The sequence below is a fragment of the Scyliorhinus torazame genome, chromosome 18 (genome assembly GCF_047496885.1).
Source record: "Scyliorhinus torazame isolate Kashiwa2021f chromosome 18, sScyTor2.1, whole genome shotgun sequence".
Classification (NCBI taxonomy): Eukaryota; Metazoa; Chordata; class Chondrichthyes; order Carcharhiniformes; family Scyliorhinidae; genus Scyliorhinus; species Scyliorhinus torazame.
Genome location: NC_092724.1, coordinates 140,207,717 through 140,223,915, shown reverse-complemented (window position 1 = coordinate 140,223,915; position 16,199 = coordinate 140,207,717). Strand labels below are relative to the sequence as shown.

Below are 16,199 nucleotides of genomic sequence, written 5' to 3'. Positions count from 1 at the left end.
TGATTATTTTCAACGCCTTTTGTTTTATTTTATAATAGGACCTGAGTTGTTTTATTGCAGACCACCTGTGATTTAATTGAAGGACTTGTTCTTTTAAGAGGATAGGAATGTTAATTGTCCGTGTGATGATGGTTGTTATAAGGAGCTGAGAGATGTTTCAGCACCAGCTCTGGAGCTGGCTGGAAAAGCAGGTCTTCTTGGAATATAATGCTTTTTTTTTGGAGGTAGCAGGGCCATCCTTCGGAGAAAATAACAGCCACTGTTGCCTTTACTATTGACACATTTGATTTGTATAGACTGATGCACCCGGGAGTGGGAATTAGGATTTTAATGCTGACTTACTGAGATTGTAAGTGTAAATAATAATTTTACCACTTTCCTTTCTCATTAACCAAAGGAAATGCAAAAGCAGCTGGCTGCAAAACAAGAATAGTTTCGGTGGAGGTTCCTCGGTACAAGGTGGACCCCACTTCAGTGGGTTTCTTTCTATGGCCTTCATGTGTTGAAATACATCGCTGCTCTGGCTGTTGTAACACCAGGACCTATAAATGCATTCCTTCTCATGCAAAATACAAGCCCTTTCAGGTATGCAGTAAAATGTTGTTTCACATATTCTGTGACACATTTTAAGTGTGTTTTCTTGAAACTTTGCAGGCTGGCTAGTGCACTGTGTTTCATTCATTCCCCAGACAGCTTCACCTCTACAGCCCTATGGGAAGTTAGTGGCTATCTCCTGTTGTCCTTGCCCTATACACACGTGGCCATTCTGCTTTCAGCTCCACTTTGAATGTAGCTTTCCGTTATTAAAATCAGAATTAGGATTCTCTTTTCCCACTTGCAGCGCTCCCCGCTCGCAGGTTTTCCGGTGGCGTGCGGTGGCTTCAATGGAAAATCTCATTGACAAGCGGCAGGAAGAGAGAATCCCGCCACCGACAAACACGTGGTTCGAGGACAATCCTGCCCTTGCTTTTAAATAGGCCATGATTCACTAAAATAAATACTACCTAACAACTGCTGCCTTTTTCTCAATTACATATTAGCAAAGAAAAGATTCCAAAATCTTAAAATCCCAAGTTCACACATTAAATATGTTAGCCCTTTATTTATATGATATGTAAATATTGAGCTAATGATTTGGAAACTTGAGTTCAAATTACATCGCGGCATCTGGGGAATATTAATTTGATTCATTCAATAAAACCTGAAATTCGAAAAGAGTCTGAGTACTGCTGACCACGAAATGATGGATAATCTCAAAAAAACTCACCGACAAAAAACTCACCGACTTCACTGATCTTCTTTTAAAAGGAAATCATGTTCTTAAGCTAAAAGCAAATCACTGCGGATTCTGGAATCTGAAACAGAAGGAGAAAATGCTGGATAATCTCAGCAAGGCTGACCGTATCTGTGGAGAGGGAATGGCACTAATGTTAGTCATCCAGACTCGAAACGTTAGCTCCGTTCTCTCTCCACCGATGCTGCCAGACATGGTGAGATTATCCAGCATTTTCTGTTTTTGAATCAGATGTTCTAACCCAGTCCGTTCTGTCTCTAACAGACACATAGCAAAGTCGTTGACTCTTAAGTGTCCTCTGCAATGACCCAACAAACCACTCAGTTGGTATTCAAGAAGGCAGTTCACCAGCACCTCTTCAGGGGCAATTAAGGATGGGTACTAAGTATTGACCTTATCAGCAATGCTCACATCCTGTGAATAATTTTTGTTTGTTAAAACTGCCTTCTATTATAAATTAAATGCGATTAGACAGAGAGAGAACTTGAATTTATATAGTAGATTGCCTGGTCCTCATAATATCGCAAGGTGATTCACAACCAGTTTTTAAATGCGCAGTCACTGTTTTTCTGTAGACAAAGTTGCCAGACATTTTGTACACAGCAAGATGTCACAAACAATAAATTCAGCCAATGACCAGTTAATCTGTTTTGATGGTGTTTGCTGAGAGTTCAGTCCTCAACAATTCTTCAAATCGTGCCATGAGGTAAGTTGCATCTATTTTTACTCAAATTTAGCTTTGCGCAGGTGAAGGAGACACATCCTGAGTGAGTGAGACACATCCAGAGTGGGAATTGGAACTTGGTAATTTGGTGCAGTGAGGTAATCAGGAAAGGTAAGTGGTAAGTCAAATTTTGCTGTTTTTCAGTTAAAAGTGCAATGTGTAGCTTAGTGTCTGACTGGCTGAAGCTGCCTCCACCCTAATTGCTGAGAGGCAGTTATCTGTCAGTCAACTGAGGCGTGTTTAGTGGCACAAGGGTGTACATTGTATTCTTCTGTTTGAAGCTTAAGTAGTGTGAATCACCCTGGTTAGCTGAGGTCTGTATCAAAGACAGACAGAAAGTGCTCTCAGTAAGTTTTGAGCATGTGAAGGGGACACCTCCTGAGTGGGAATTGGAACTTGGTAATTTGGTGCAGTGAGGTAATTCGGTGCAGAGTGGGAGAAGGTGCTTTTCCCCTACCGTTTTGTTTTCTTTCTTCTGGCTTGTAACTGTTAATCTGCAGGGAGAGAACTAGAGAGCATCCTGGGAAGGTAAGTGATTTTTTAAATTGCCTTTTTGAAGTTGTGTGTGGTGTGGGGAGGGGGGGGGGGCTGAAGTGACATCACAGTAAAGCTGTGACCTGATTGGCTGGTTGGGAATCTGTTAAATTTGAAAAAAATAATAATGTTGCAAAACAAATCTAATTGATTAACTAGATAGTGGGGTAACTAAACTGGAGGGCAGTGATCGGTATTTAGCATTTAATTTTACAGTAAAAATCATCTAGCATCAGGGCCATATAGTTAATTGTAACTCAATCTAACAATAATTCAAGTGTTTATTTTAAATTAATTAATTAGTGCATAAATGTCACTCAGCGGTGTGCAGTGCTCCAATTCTAAGATGTGGCAGATCTGTGATGCTTCCAGCGTTCAACATCTGCAGCAAGTGTAACCAATGGCAGCTCCTCACAGACAACGTGGTTCATTTGGAGCAGCAATTGGATGCACTTGGGAGCATGCAGGTGGCGGAAAGCATCATAGATAGGAGTTATAGAGACGTGGTCACACCCAAGGTGCAGGCAGAGAGATGGGTGACCACCAGAAGGGGCAGGCAGTCAGTGCGGGAATCCCCTGTGGAAGTCCCCCTCTCGAACAGGTATACCACTTTGGATACTTTTGGGGAGAATAGCCTATCAGGGGAAAACAGCAGCAGCCAGAGCAGTGGCACCACGGCTGGCTCTGATGTTCAGCAGGGAGTGTCAAAACGCAGAAGAGCAATAGTCATAGGGGATTCTATAGTCGGGGCATAGATAGGCGCTTCTGTGGACGTGAAAGAGACTCCAGGATGGTATGTTGCCTCCCTGTTACCAGAGTCCAGGATGTCTCAGAATGGGTAGCAGGCATCCTGAAGGGGGAGGGCAAACAGTCAGAGGTCGTTGTACATATTGGTACTAACGACATAGGCAGGAAGGGGCATGAGGTCCTGCAGCAGGAGTTCAGGGAGCTAGGCAGAAAGTTAAAAGACAGGACCTCTAGGATTACTCCCTGTGCCATGTGCCAGTGAGGCTAGAAATAGGAAGATAGAGCAGCTAAACACGTGGCTAAACAGCTGGTGTAGGAGGGAGGGTTTCCGTTATCTGGACCACTGGGAGCTCTTCCGGGGCAGGTGTGACCTGTATAAGAAGGACGGGTTGCATCTAAACTGGAGAGGCATAAATATCCTGGCCACGAGGTTTGTTAGTGTCACACGGGAGGGTTTAAACTAGTATGGCAGGGTGGTGGGTACCGGAGCAATAGGTCTGAAGGTGAAAACATTGAGGGAGAACAAGCAAATAGGGCCAGTATGGCTCTGAGGAAGAGCAGACAGGGAGATGTTGCTGAAACCAGTGGGTCTGGTGGCTTGAAGTGCATATGTTTTAATGCAAGAAGTGTAACGGGTAAGGCAGATGAACTTAGAGTTTGGATTAGTACTTGGAACTATGATGTTGTTGCCATTACATAGACCTGTTTGAGGGACGGAGAGGATTGGCAGCCAAACGTTCCAGGATTTAGATGTTTCAGGTGGGATAGAGGGGGATGTAAAAGGGGTGGCGGAGTTGCGCTACTGGTTAGGGAGAATATCACAGCTGTACAACAGGAGGGCACCTCAGAGAGCAGCGAGGCTATATGGGTAGAGATCAGGAATAAGAAAGGTGCAGTCACAATGTTGGGGGTTTACTACAGGCCTCCCAACAGCCAGCGGGAGACAGAGGAGCAGATAGGTAGACAGATTTTGGAAAGGAGTAAAAGCAACACAGGTGTTGTGATGGGAGACTTCAACTTCCCCAATATTAACTGGGACTCACTTAGTGCTAGGGGCTTGGACGGGGCAGAGTTTGTAAGGAGCATTCAGGAGGGCTTCTTAAAACAATATGTAGATAGTCCAACTAGGGAAGGTGCTGTACTGGACCTGTTATTGGGGAATGAGCCCGGCCAGGTGGTAGAAGTTTCAGGAGGGGAGCATTTCGGGAACAGTGACCACAATTCAGTAAGTTTTAAAGTGCTGGTGGACAAGAATAAGAGTGGTCCTAGGGTGAATGTGCTAAATTGGGGGAAGGCTAATTCTAACAATATTAGGCGGGAACTGAAGAACCTAGATTGGGGGCGGATGTTTGAGGGTAAATCAACATCAGTCTTCACCAAAGAGAAGGAATTGGTGGATGTTGAGTCTGGAGAAGGGTGTGTAGATAGCCTGGGTCACATTGAGATCCAAAAAGACGAGGTGTTGGGCACCTTGAAAAATATTAAGTTAGATAAATCCCCAGGGCCTGATGGGATCTACCCCAGAATACTGAAGGAGGCTAGAGAGGAAATTGCTGAGGCCTTGACAGCAATCTTTGGATCCTCACTGTCTTCAGGTGATGTCCCGGAGGACTGGAGAATAGCCAATGTTGTTCCTTTGTTTAAGAAGGGTAGCAAGGATAATCCAGGGAACTGCAGGCCAGTGAGCCTTATGTCAGTGGTAGGGAAATTACTGGAGAGAATTCTTCGAGACAGGACCTGCTCCCATTTGGAAGCAAATGGACGTATTAGCGAGAGGCAGCACGGTTTTGTGAAGGGGAGGTCGTGTCTCACTAACTTGATAGAGTTTTTCGAAGATGTCACAAAGATGATTGATGCAGGTAGGGCAGTGGATGTAGACTTCAGTAAGGTCTTTGACAAGGTCCCTCATGGCAGACTGGTACAAAATGTGAAGTCACACGGGATCACGGGTGAGCTGGCAAGATGGATACAGACCTGGCTAGGTCATAGAAGGCAGAGAGTAGCAATGGAAGGGTGCTTTTCCGATTGGAGGGCTATGACTAGTGGTGTTCCGCAGGGATCAGTGCTGGGACCTTTGCTGTTCTAGTAAATATAAATGATTTGGAGGAAAATGTAACTGGTCTGATTAGTAAGTTTGCAGACGACACAAAGGTTGGTGGAATTGCGGATAGCGATAAGGACTGTCGGAGGATACAGCAGGATTTAGATCGTTCAGAGACTTGGGCGGAGAGATGGCAGATGGAGTTTAATCCGGACAAATCTGAGTTATGCATTTTGGAAGGTCTAATGCAGGTAGGGAATATACAGTGAATGATAGAACCGTCAAGAGTATTGACAATCAGAGAGATCTAGGTGTACAGGTCCACAGGTCACTGAAAGGGGCAACACAGGTGGAGAAGGTAGTCAAGAAGGCATACGGCATGCTTGCCTTCATTGGCCGGGGCATTGAGTATAAGAATTGACAAGTCATGTTGCAGCTGTATAGAACCTTAGTTAGGCCACACTTGGAGTATAGTGCTCAATTCTGGTCGCCACACTACCAGAAGGATGCTGAGGCTTTAGAGAGGGTGCAGAAGAGATTTACCAGGATGTTGCCTGGTATGGAGGGCATTAGCTATGAGGAGCGGTTGAATAAACCTGATTTGTTCTCACTGGAACGACGGGGGTTGAGGGGTGACCTGATAGAGGTCTACAAAATTATGTGGATAATAGACAGAGTGGATAGTCAGAGGCTTTTCCCCAGAGTAGAGGGGTCAATTACTAGGGGGCATAGGTTTAAGGTGCGAGGGGCAAGTTTAGAGGAGATGTATGAGGCAAGTTTTTTACACAGAGGGTAGTGGGTGCCTGGAACTCGCTGCCGGAGAGGTGATGGAAGCAGGGACGATGGTGACATTGAAGGGGCATCTTGACAAATACATGAATCGGATGGGAATAGAGGGATACGGACCCAGGAAGTGAAGAAGATTTTAGTTTAGACGGGAGCATGGTCGGTACCGGCTTGGAGGGCCGAAGGGCCTGTTACTGTGCTGTACTTTTCTTTGTTCTTTGTTCTTTGATGGTACCTGTGACAATGTGGCACTCCACTGAAGTGTCAGTGTGGTAAACCAGGGAGCACGACTTGAAGCCATAGTCTACTGATTTGAATGTGAGAGCAGCACTGACTGATGCCACCGCGTTGATTAAATAGATTGTGGGCGATGATTCATAATGCAGTAAATTATGGCCTGTAAGCTGTAAGTCCTGTGGAGCTGGGATTGAATGTAACACCTCCAGGTCTTTTGAAAGTAGTTTTGATGAATGTCCAAGTTCTATGCAAAACAAGTTTGGACAGTCGCAAGTCAGAATTTAATGCATTGAGGTTAAAAGAAAACTACAAAAAACTGGCAGTGGCTCTCAGAGAAGGCTCAAGGGTGTAGTAAATTGAAGTCTCAGCCTTATGAAAGAGGGGTTTCTTTGCAAGTTGTGGCCAACTGCCATAGTATGGACTAATTCAACATCTTAGTGGCTGGGACATCAGTGGTGTCTAAGAGAAAAGAGTGAGTCAGAAAGAACTAAATCACAACTTGAATTATAGGATGTGGAGAAGTCAACAGAGTAACTGATTACATTTGTTTCTTTGATTAAAAAACATAAATATGTATTTGGATAGTTGAGTCAGGATTTGTGTAGAAAATATAAAAGGAACTTATCATAACCATACTTGTACACAACATGTTTTAAAAAAATAAATTTAGAGTACCCAATTCATTTTTTTCCAATTAAGGAGCAATTTAGTGTGGCCAATCCACCTACCCTGTACATCTTTGGTTGGGGGGGGGGGGGGGGGGGGGGCGAAACCCACGCAAACACGGGGAGAATGTGCAAACTCCACACGGCCAGTGACCCAGAGCCGGGATCGAACCTGGGACCTCGGCGCCGTGAGGCAGCAATGCCAACCCCTGCGCCACCGTGCTGCCCACAACACCTACTCAGTACCGACCAAGCTGAAGCAATCTAGTGCTTAGTGAAAACTTCCTGATATAATGAACGTGCTCATATTGGATGTGCATAAAGGTATTAACTGACCAACTTTATAAAAAGATTTTAATACTTTTGCTGGAATCACATTTTCTTTCGCACCTACAATGGATAAATAATAAAGAGCACTGTTATTTAAAGAGGCTGTAGACTGGGCTTCATGGTAACCTTTCTTCAGTAGGTTGCCCACAGGAAATTAAATATGTTGGTCTGTCTCAGCTTAACATTTATGCAAAGCACAGGGTTTTATTTTTAAATGTTTAAACGTATATGAGCTCTGTTGTGTCTGCTGTAGCGCAGATGCTGTTTCTTTCAATATTCTTCAATTTCTACTCTGTTCAATGTGTACAGTGTCTGTCCCCTAATGATAATCCACACTTCTTTAAAAACCACTTCCACTCTCAATTAATTCCATTTGTTAGCTATTGTCCTGTTGCTCAAATCTGATCTGTCCGAGCAACTTGGTAATAAACACAGCCTCATTCTGAATCTCAGACTTCACTGCAGCAAATCGTCCAATCAGAGAATGATCCAGCACAAAATAGGCCATTGGACCTATCATGTGCCAGTTTTGGGAACGAGCTCTCCAATTAGCCCCATACCTCTGCTCTTTCTCATAGCCCTACCAATTTAAACACTTCAAGTATTTACCCAATTACCCTTTCAAAGTTATTATTGAATCTGCTTCCATTCATTTAAAATCGCAAAGACCTTCTGGTTATTAGCCCTTCTCCTAAGAACATAAGAAATAGGAGCTGGAGCAAACCATTCATCCCCATCAGACTTCTCCACAATTCAAAATGCCACTTCTCTACCAAATTCCACTTCTCTACCTTCTCCCCATACCCTTTGACTCCCTGAGGTGAAAAATACACTCAGCAATGGAGCACCCCACCTCTCTGAGATGGACAATCGCAAAGATTGACAAGCCTGCAGTGAGAAAATTTCTCCTCACTTCATTCCTCAATGATTGACTCTTTATCCTGAGACTGTGCCCACAATTTCTAGATCCCCCGACCAATGGAAACAACCTCTCAGTGTCTATCCTGTCAAGTCGCCTCTGAATCTCGTATATTTCAAAAGTACTTTAGTATCTTCTAAAGTACAGAGAATATAGGCCCATTTTTGTAGCCTCTCATCATACTCCACTCATCCCAGGATCAATCTAGTGAACTTTCACTGCATCTCCTCCAAGGCAAGTATATCCTTCCTTCGACATGGAGGCCAAAACTGCACATGGTACTCGAGATATGGTCTTGCCAAAGCCCTTTGTAGCAAGACTTCCTTATTCTTGTACTTCGATCAACTTGTAATAAAGGCCAACATTACATTTGCCTTAAACATAGAACATAGAACATAGAACATAGAAAATACAGCACAGAACAGGCCCTTCGGCCCACGATGTTGTGCCGAACCTTTGTCCTAGATTAATCATAGATTATCATTGAATTTACAGTGCAGAAGGAGGCCATTCGGCCCCCCGAGTCTGCACCAGCTCTTGGAAAGAGCACCCTACCCAAACTCAACACCTCCACCCAACACCAAGGGCAATTTGGACATTAAGGGCAATTTATCATTGGCCAATTCACCTAACCCGCACATCTTTGGACTGTGGGAGGAAACCGGAGCACCCGGAGGAAACCCACGCAGACACGGGGAGGACGTGCAGACTCCGCACAGACAATGACCCAAGCCGGAATCGAACCTGGGACCATGGATCTGTGAAGCAATTGTGCTATCCACAATGCTACCGTGCTGCCCTTAAGAACAAATAAATCTACACTATATCATTTTCCCGTAATCCATGTACCTATCCAACAGCTGCTTGAAGGTCCCTAATGTTTCCGACTCAACTACTTCCACAGGCAGTGCATTCCATGCCCCCACTACTCTCTGGGTAAAGAACCTACCTCTGATATCCCTCCTATATCTTCCACCTTTCACCTTAAATTTATGTCCCCTTGTAATGGTGTGTTCCACCTGGGGAAAAAGTCTCTGACTGTCTACTCTATCTATTCCCCTGATCATCTTATAAACCTTTATCAAGTCGCCCCTCATCCTTCTCCGCTCTAATGAGAAAAGGCCTAGCACCCTCAACCTTTCCTCGTAAGACCTACTCTCCATTCCAGGCAACATCCTGGTAAATCTTCTTTGCACCTTTTCCAGAGCTTCCACATCCTTCCTAAAATGAGGCGACCAGAACTGTACACAGTACTCCAAATGTGGCCTTACCAAAGTTTTGTACAGCTGCATCATCACCTCACGGCTCTTAAATTCAATCCCTCTGTTAATGAACGCAAGCACACCATAGGCCTTCTTCACAGCTCTATCCACTTGAGTGGCAACTTTCAAAGATGTATGAACATAGACCCCAAGGTCTCTCTGCTCCTCCACAATGCCAAGAACTCTACCGTTAACCCTGTATTCCGCATTCATATTTGTCCTTCCAAAATGGACAACCTCACACTTTTCAGGGTTAAACTCCATCTGCCACTTCTCAGCCCAGCTCTGCATCCTATCTATGTCTCTTTGCAGCCGACAACAGCCCTCCTTACTATCCACAACTCCACCAATCTTCGTATCGTCTGCAAATTTACTGACCCACCCTTCAACTCCCTCATCCAAGTCATTAATGAAAATCACAAACAGCAGAGGACCCAGAACTGATCCCTGCGGTACACCACTGGTAACTGGGATCCAGGCTGAATATTTGCCATCCACCACCACTCTCTGACTTCTATCGGTTAGCCAGTTCGTTATCCAACTGGCCAAATTTCCCACTATCCCATGCCTCCTTACTTTGTGCAGAAGCCTACCATGGGGAACTTTATCAAATGCCTTACTAAAATCCATGTACACTACATCCACTGCTTTACCTTCATCCACATGCTTGGTCACCTCCTCAAAGAATTCAATAAGATTTGTAAGGCAAGACCTACCCCTCACAAATCCGTGCTGACTATCCCTAATCAAGCAGTGTCTTTCCAGATGCTCAGAAAGATGCCACCGAAGTAAGACTAACTGGCCTGTAATTCCCAGGGTTATCCCTAGTTCCTTTTTTGAACAGGGGCACGACATTCGCCACTCTCCAATCCCCTGGTACCACCCCTGTTGACAGTGAGGACGAAAAGATAATTGCCAACGGCTCTGCAATTTCATCTCTTGCTTCCCATAGAATCCTTGGATATATCCCGTCAGGCCCGGGGCTCTTGTCTATCCTCAAGTTTTTCAAAATGCCCAACACATCTTCCTTCCTAACAAGTATTTCCTCGAGCTTACCAATCTGTTTCACACTGTCCTCTCCAACAATATCGCCCCTCTCATTTGTAAATACAGAAGAAAAGTACTCATTCAAGACCTCTCCTATCTCTTCAGACTCAATACACAATCTCCCGCTACTGTCCTTGATCGGACCTACCCTCGCTCTAGTCATTCTCATATTTCTCACATATGTGTAAAAGGCCTTGGGGTTTTCCTTGATCCTACCCGCCAAAGATTGTTCGTGCCCTCTCTTAGCTCTCCTAATCCCTTTCTTCAGTTCCCTCCTGGCTATCTTGTATCCCTCCAATGCCCTGTCTGAACCTTGTTTCCTCAGCCTTACATAAGTCTCCTTTTTCCTCTTAACAAGACATTCAACCTCTCTTGTCAACCATGGTTCCCTCACTCGACCATCTCTTCCCTGCCTGACAGGGACATACATATCAAGGACACGTAGCACCTGTTCCTTGAACAAGTTCCACATTTCACTTGTGTCCTTCCCTGCCAGCCTATGTTCCCAACTTATGCACTTCAATTCTTGTCTGACAACATCGTATTTACCCTTCCCCCAATTGTAAACCTTGCCCTGTTGCACGTACCTATCCCTCTCCATTACTAAAGTGAAAGTCACAGAATTGTGGTCACTATCTCCAAAATGCTCCCCCACTAACAAATCTATCACTTGCCCTGGTTCATTACCCAGTACTAAATCTAATATTGCCCCTCCTCTGGTTGGACAATCTACATACTGTGTTAGAAAAGCTTCCTGGACACACTGCACAAACACCACCCCATCCAAACTATTTGATCTAAAGAGTTTCCACTCAATATTTGGGAAGTTAAAGTCGCCCATGACTACTACCCTATGACTTCTGCACCTTTCCAAAATCTGTTTCCCAATCTGTTCCTCCACATCTCTGCTACTATTGGGGGGCCTATAGAAAACTCCTAACAAGGTGACTGCTCCTTTCCTATTTCTGACTTCAACCCATACTACCTCAATAGGGTGATACTCCTCGAACTGCCTTTCTGCAGCTGTTATACTATCTCTAATTAATAATGCTACCCCCCCCACCTCTTTTACCACCCTCCCTAATCTTATTGAAACATCTATAACCAGGGACCTCCAACAACCATTTCTGCCCCTCTTCTATCCAAGTTTCCGTGATGGCCACCACATCGTAGTCCCAAGTACCGATCCATGCCTTAAGTTCACCGACCTTATTCCTGATGCTTCTTGCGTTGAAGTATACACACTTCAACCCATCTCCGTGCCTGCAAATACTCTCCTTTGTCAGTGTTCCCTTCCCCACTGCCTCATTACATGCTTTGGCGTCCTGAATATCGGCTACCTTAGTTGCTGGACTACAAATCCGGTTCCCATTACCCTGCCAAATTAGTTTAAACCCTCCCGAAGAGTACTAGCAAACCTCCCTCCCAGGATATTGGTGCCCCTCTGGTTCAGATGCAACCCGTCCTGCTTGTACAGGTCCCACCTTCCCCAGAATGCGCTCCAATTATCCAAATACCTGAAGCCCTCCCTCCTACACCATTCCTGCAGCCACGTGTTCAACTGCACTCTCTCCCTATTCCTAGCCTCGCTATCACGTGGCACCGGCAACAAACCAGAGATGACAACTCTGTCTGTCCTGGCTTTCAACTTCCAGCCTAACTCCCTAAACTTGTTTATTACCTCCACACCCCTTTTCCTACCTATGTCGTTGGTACCAATGTGCACCACGACTTCTGGCTGCTCCCCCTCCCCCTTAAGGATCCTGAAGACACGATCCGAGACATCCCTGGCCCTGGCACCCGGGAGGCAACATACCTTCCGGGAGTCTCGCTCGCGACCACAGAATCTCCTATCTATTCCCCTAACCATTGAATCTCCTACAACTATTGCTTTTCTATTCTCCCCCCTTCCCTTCTGAGCCCCAGAGCCAGACTCAGTGCCAGAGACCTGGCCGCTAGGGCCTTCCCCCGGTAGGTCATCCCCCCCAACAGCATCCAAAACGGTATACTTGTTTTGAAGGGGAACGGCCACGAGGGATCCCTGCACTGTCTGCCTGTTTGTTTTTTTCCCCCTGACTGTAACCCAGCTATTCTTGTCCTGTACCTTGGGTGTGGTTACCTCCCTGTAACTCTTCTCAATCACCCCCTCTGCCTCCCGGATGATCCGAAGTTCATCCAGCTTCAGCTCCAGTTCCCTAACACGGTCTTTGAGGAGCTGAAGTTGGGTGCACTTCCCGCAGGTATAGTCAGTGGGGACACCGGTGGTATCCCTCACCACCCACATCCTACAGGAGGAGCATGTAACTGGCCTAGCCTCCATCCCCTCTTACCTTACAGAATATAGCTGCTGTGTGGACTAACTAGATCGCCGCCCTCCGACTCTGCTACACTTCTTGTAAACTCCTGGCTCTCTTCGCACTCTTTGCGGAAACGTCGGAAACAAAATGAAAGGAGCACCTTACTCCCTCCTCACCTAACTCCCTCGGTCACCAAACTCTCACTATAGCACTCAAAAAGCACCAAATTCAGCACTCCCTCGGTCACCAAACTCTCAAATGCCTTCCTATTTGTTTGCTATACCTGCAAGCTAAACTTGCTGTGTTTCTTGTATGAGTGCACCCAAATCTCTCTGAACATCAACGTTTAAACGTTTCGCACCTTTTTAAAAAAAACACCTCTTTTCTTATCACCAAAGAGGATAACCTCACACCTTTTGACATTATACTCCATCTGTCATCTTGCTTCCCACTCCCTTAACTCCTCTACATCTGTCTGCAGCCTCTTTGTGCCCTACTCACATTTCCATCTAACTTTGTATGGTCAGCAAAGGTGGTGACTTTCCTCTCAGTCTCTTCATCTAAGGCATTAGTAGAGTTTGTAAATAATTGAGGCCCCACAACTGATCCTTGAGGTACTCCACTAGTTACAACATACCAATATGAAAGTGCCCTATTTGTGCTTTCTGTCTGTTAACTATTCCTTCTTTCATGCTAATAAATTATTCCCGACCACATGAGTCCTCATCTTGCATATCAACATGTTAGGTGGAATCTTAAAGAATGCCTTTTGGAAATCCAAATATACCACATCTACTAATTGCCGTTCACCTACCCTATTACACAGGGACGCACTAATATCAAGACCCATTTTGCATTGAATGCCTATCCCTACCTTTCCACTCCTGGTGCTCAAAAATAAATGAATGCAATGCAGTACCTCACATTCAGAACTTTTGGGACAGAGGTCATGCCAGATTTCAGATATTGCTGGTTTTTGGGTTGGGCTTTTCGGGCAGTGGGCAGTTTGGGTCAAGCCGCATCAGGTGGGGTCAAGGATTGCTTGGACCACAGGCTGTAGTGGCATGCAAAATGGCAAAGCGAGTAACTAGTCTGGAGCCACATCAAGTCAATGCAGTGCCTAGCCAAATCGTCTAGGTAAGTTATATTTTTAAAATTCTACTGAACTAAAATTGATTCATAGAATGTTATAAAAATGTCCAGTTTTCAGACATGGCCAGTGTTTAAGTAGCCGGATTTGAGATACTCTACCAGGATAATGTTTGCTCTCAATTTTTTTTTCTTAAATGGCGTCGTGGGGAGTGACTTGTGGCTTTATTTGCAGCGAGGTCCTACAGTTTAATCGCCTTCCTTGCTCGAGAAATTCTGTCTCTAGGATCACAAAACTTTCCCTACATAATAATAATCTTTATTGTCACAAGTAGACTTACATTAACATTGCACTGAAGTTACTGTGAAAAGCCCCTAGTCGCCACATTCCGGCACCTGTTTAGGTACACTGAGGAAGAATTCAGAATGTCCAAATTACCTAACAGCATGCTTTTCGGGATTTGTGGGAGGAAACTGGAGCACCCGGAGGATTCCCACGCACACACGGGGAGAATGTGCAGACTCCGCACAGACAGTGATCCAAGCCGGGAATCGAACCTGGGACCCTGGAGCTGTGAGCAACAGTGCTAACCACTGTGCCACCGTGCCACCCATGTTCCATTGGTTACAATACTGACCGCAACTTCTGGCTGCTCCCCTTACCACAACAAAATTTCCTCCACCTGTTCAGTGATGTCCTTTACTCGGCCGTCAAGGGGCAACACACCACGCGATACGTTGGTGATTGCAGAAGTATTATCCTGAGTATTGAATCAACTATGACAACTGTATTTGTACACTTTATTGTGCCCCACAGTGTAGTTTCTTACTGCATGGTGCTGTGGAAGGACTCGAGAGATCCTCAAGGAACTGTCATCGTCACCTATTGGAAATTGATGTGCAAGCACCACACATTTCATGTTACTTAGCACCAATTCCCACTCTGCACAGTTCCCCCCCCGGCACCCAGTTCCTACCCAGCACCTGGCTCGCACTCTGCACCCAATTACCCCCCCCGACCCAGTTCCCCCTTGCACCCATTTTCCACCCTGCTCCCGGCACCCGGTTCTCAACCTTCGCCCAATTCCCTCCCCCTGGACCCAGTTCCCACTCTGCACCCAGCTCCCTCCTGCACCCCGATCTTCCCTTTGCACCTGTTCCTCCCTGCATCCCGTTCCCCCCTGCATCCCGTTCCCCTCCTGCATCCCGTTCCCCCCTGCATCCCGTTCCATCCTGCATCCCGTTCCCCCTGCATCCCGTTCCCCCTCTGCATCCCGTTCCCCCCTACATCCCGTTCCCCCTGCATCCCGTTCCCACCCTGCATCCCATTCCCCCCTACATCCCGTTCCCCCAGCATCCCATTCCCACCCTGCATCCCGTTCCCCCTGCATCCCATTCCCACCCTGCATCCCGTTCCCCCTGCATCCCATTCCCACCCTGCATCCTGTTCCACCCCGTTCCACCCTGCATCCCATTTCCCCCTGCATCCCTTTCCCCCCTGCATCCCATTCCCCGCTGCATCCCATTCCCCCTGCATCCCATTTCCCCCTGCATCCCGTTCCCACTCTGCATCATATTCTCCCCCTGCATCCCATTCCCCCCTGAATCCCGCTCCCCCCTGCATCTCATTCCCCCCTGAATCCCGTTCCCACCCTGCATCATATTCTCCCCCTGCTTCCCGTTCCCCCCCTGCATCCCATTCCCCCCTGCATCCTGTTCCCACCCTGCATCCTGTTCCCCCCCTGCATTCTGTTCCCACCTTGCATCCCATTCCCCCCTGCATCCCGTTCCCCCCTGCAACCTGTTGCCCCTGCACTCTGTTTTCCCCCTGCACCCAGTTCCCCACCTGCACCCAACTCCACCCTCCACCCAGTTCTTACCTCTGCACCCAGTTATTCCATCTGCACCCATTTCCCCCTGCACCCAGTTCCCCCCTGCACCCAGTTCCCCCCTGCACCCAGTTCTCCCTGTCGCATCCAGTTCCCCCTGTCGCACCCAGTTCCCCCTGTTGCACCCAGTTCCCGCCCTGCACCCAGTTTCCCCCTGCACCCAGTTCTACGCCCCTGGACCCAGTTCTTCGCTCCTGCACCCAGTTCTTCCCTCACACCCCCATATCCCACCCTGCACCCTCTCACGTAATCCCTATCTTTCAATTCACCCAGCTCGATGCTATATCTAAGCAAAGGAGTCAAAGTTTGCATCTATTCAAACCAGCTCACACACAGTG

At 46.5% G+C, this 16,199-nt stretch overlaps 1 protein-coding gene across 3 annotated transcripts in view; it reads left to right on the top strand.

The window, feature by feature from the left end:
* LOC140395553 (platelet-derived growth factor subunit A-like) overlaps positions 1 to 16,199 on the top strand; it is a 103,893-nt gene that overhangs the window by 81,035 nt on the left and 6,659 nt on the right. For all 3 annotated transcript variants that reach the window (XM_072483480.1, XM_072483478.1, XM_072483479.1), the window contains one exon: positions 398 to 585. In XM_072483480.1, the coding sequence (XP_072339581.1) occupies positions 398 to 585 (188 nt within the window). The remainder of the gene's footprint in view (positions 1 to 397; positions 586 to 16,199) is intronic.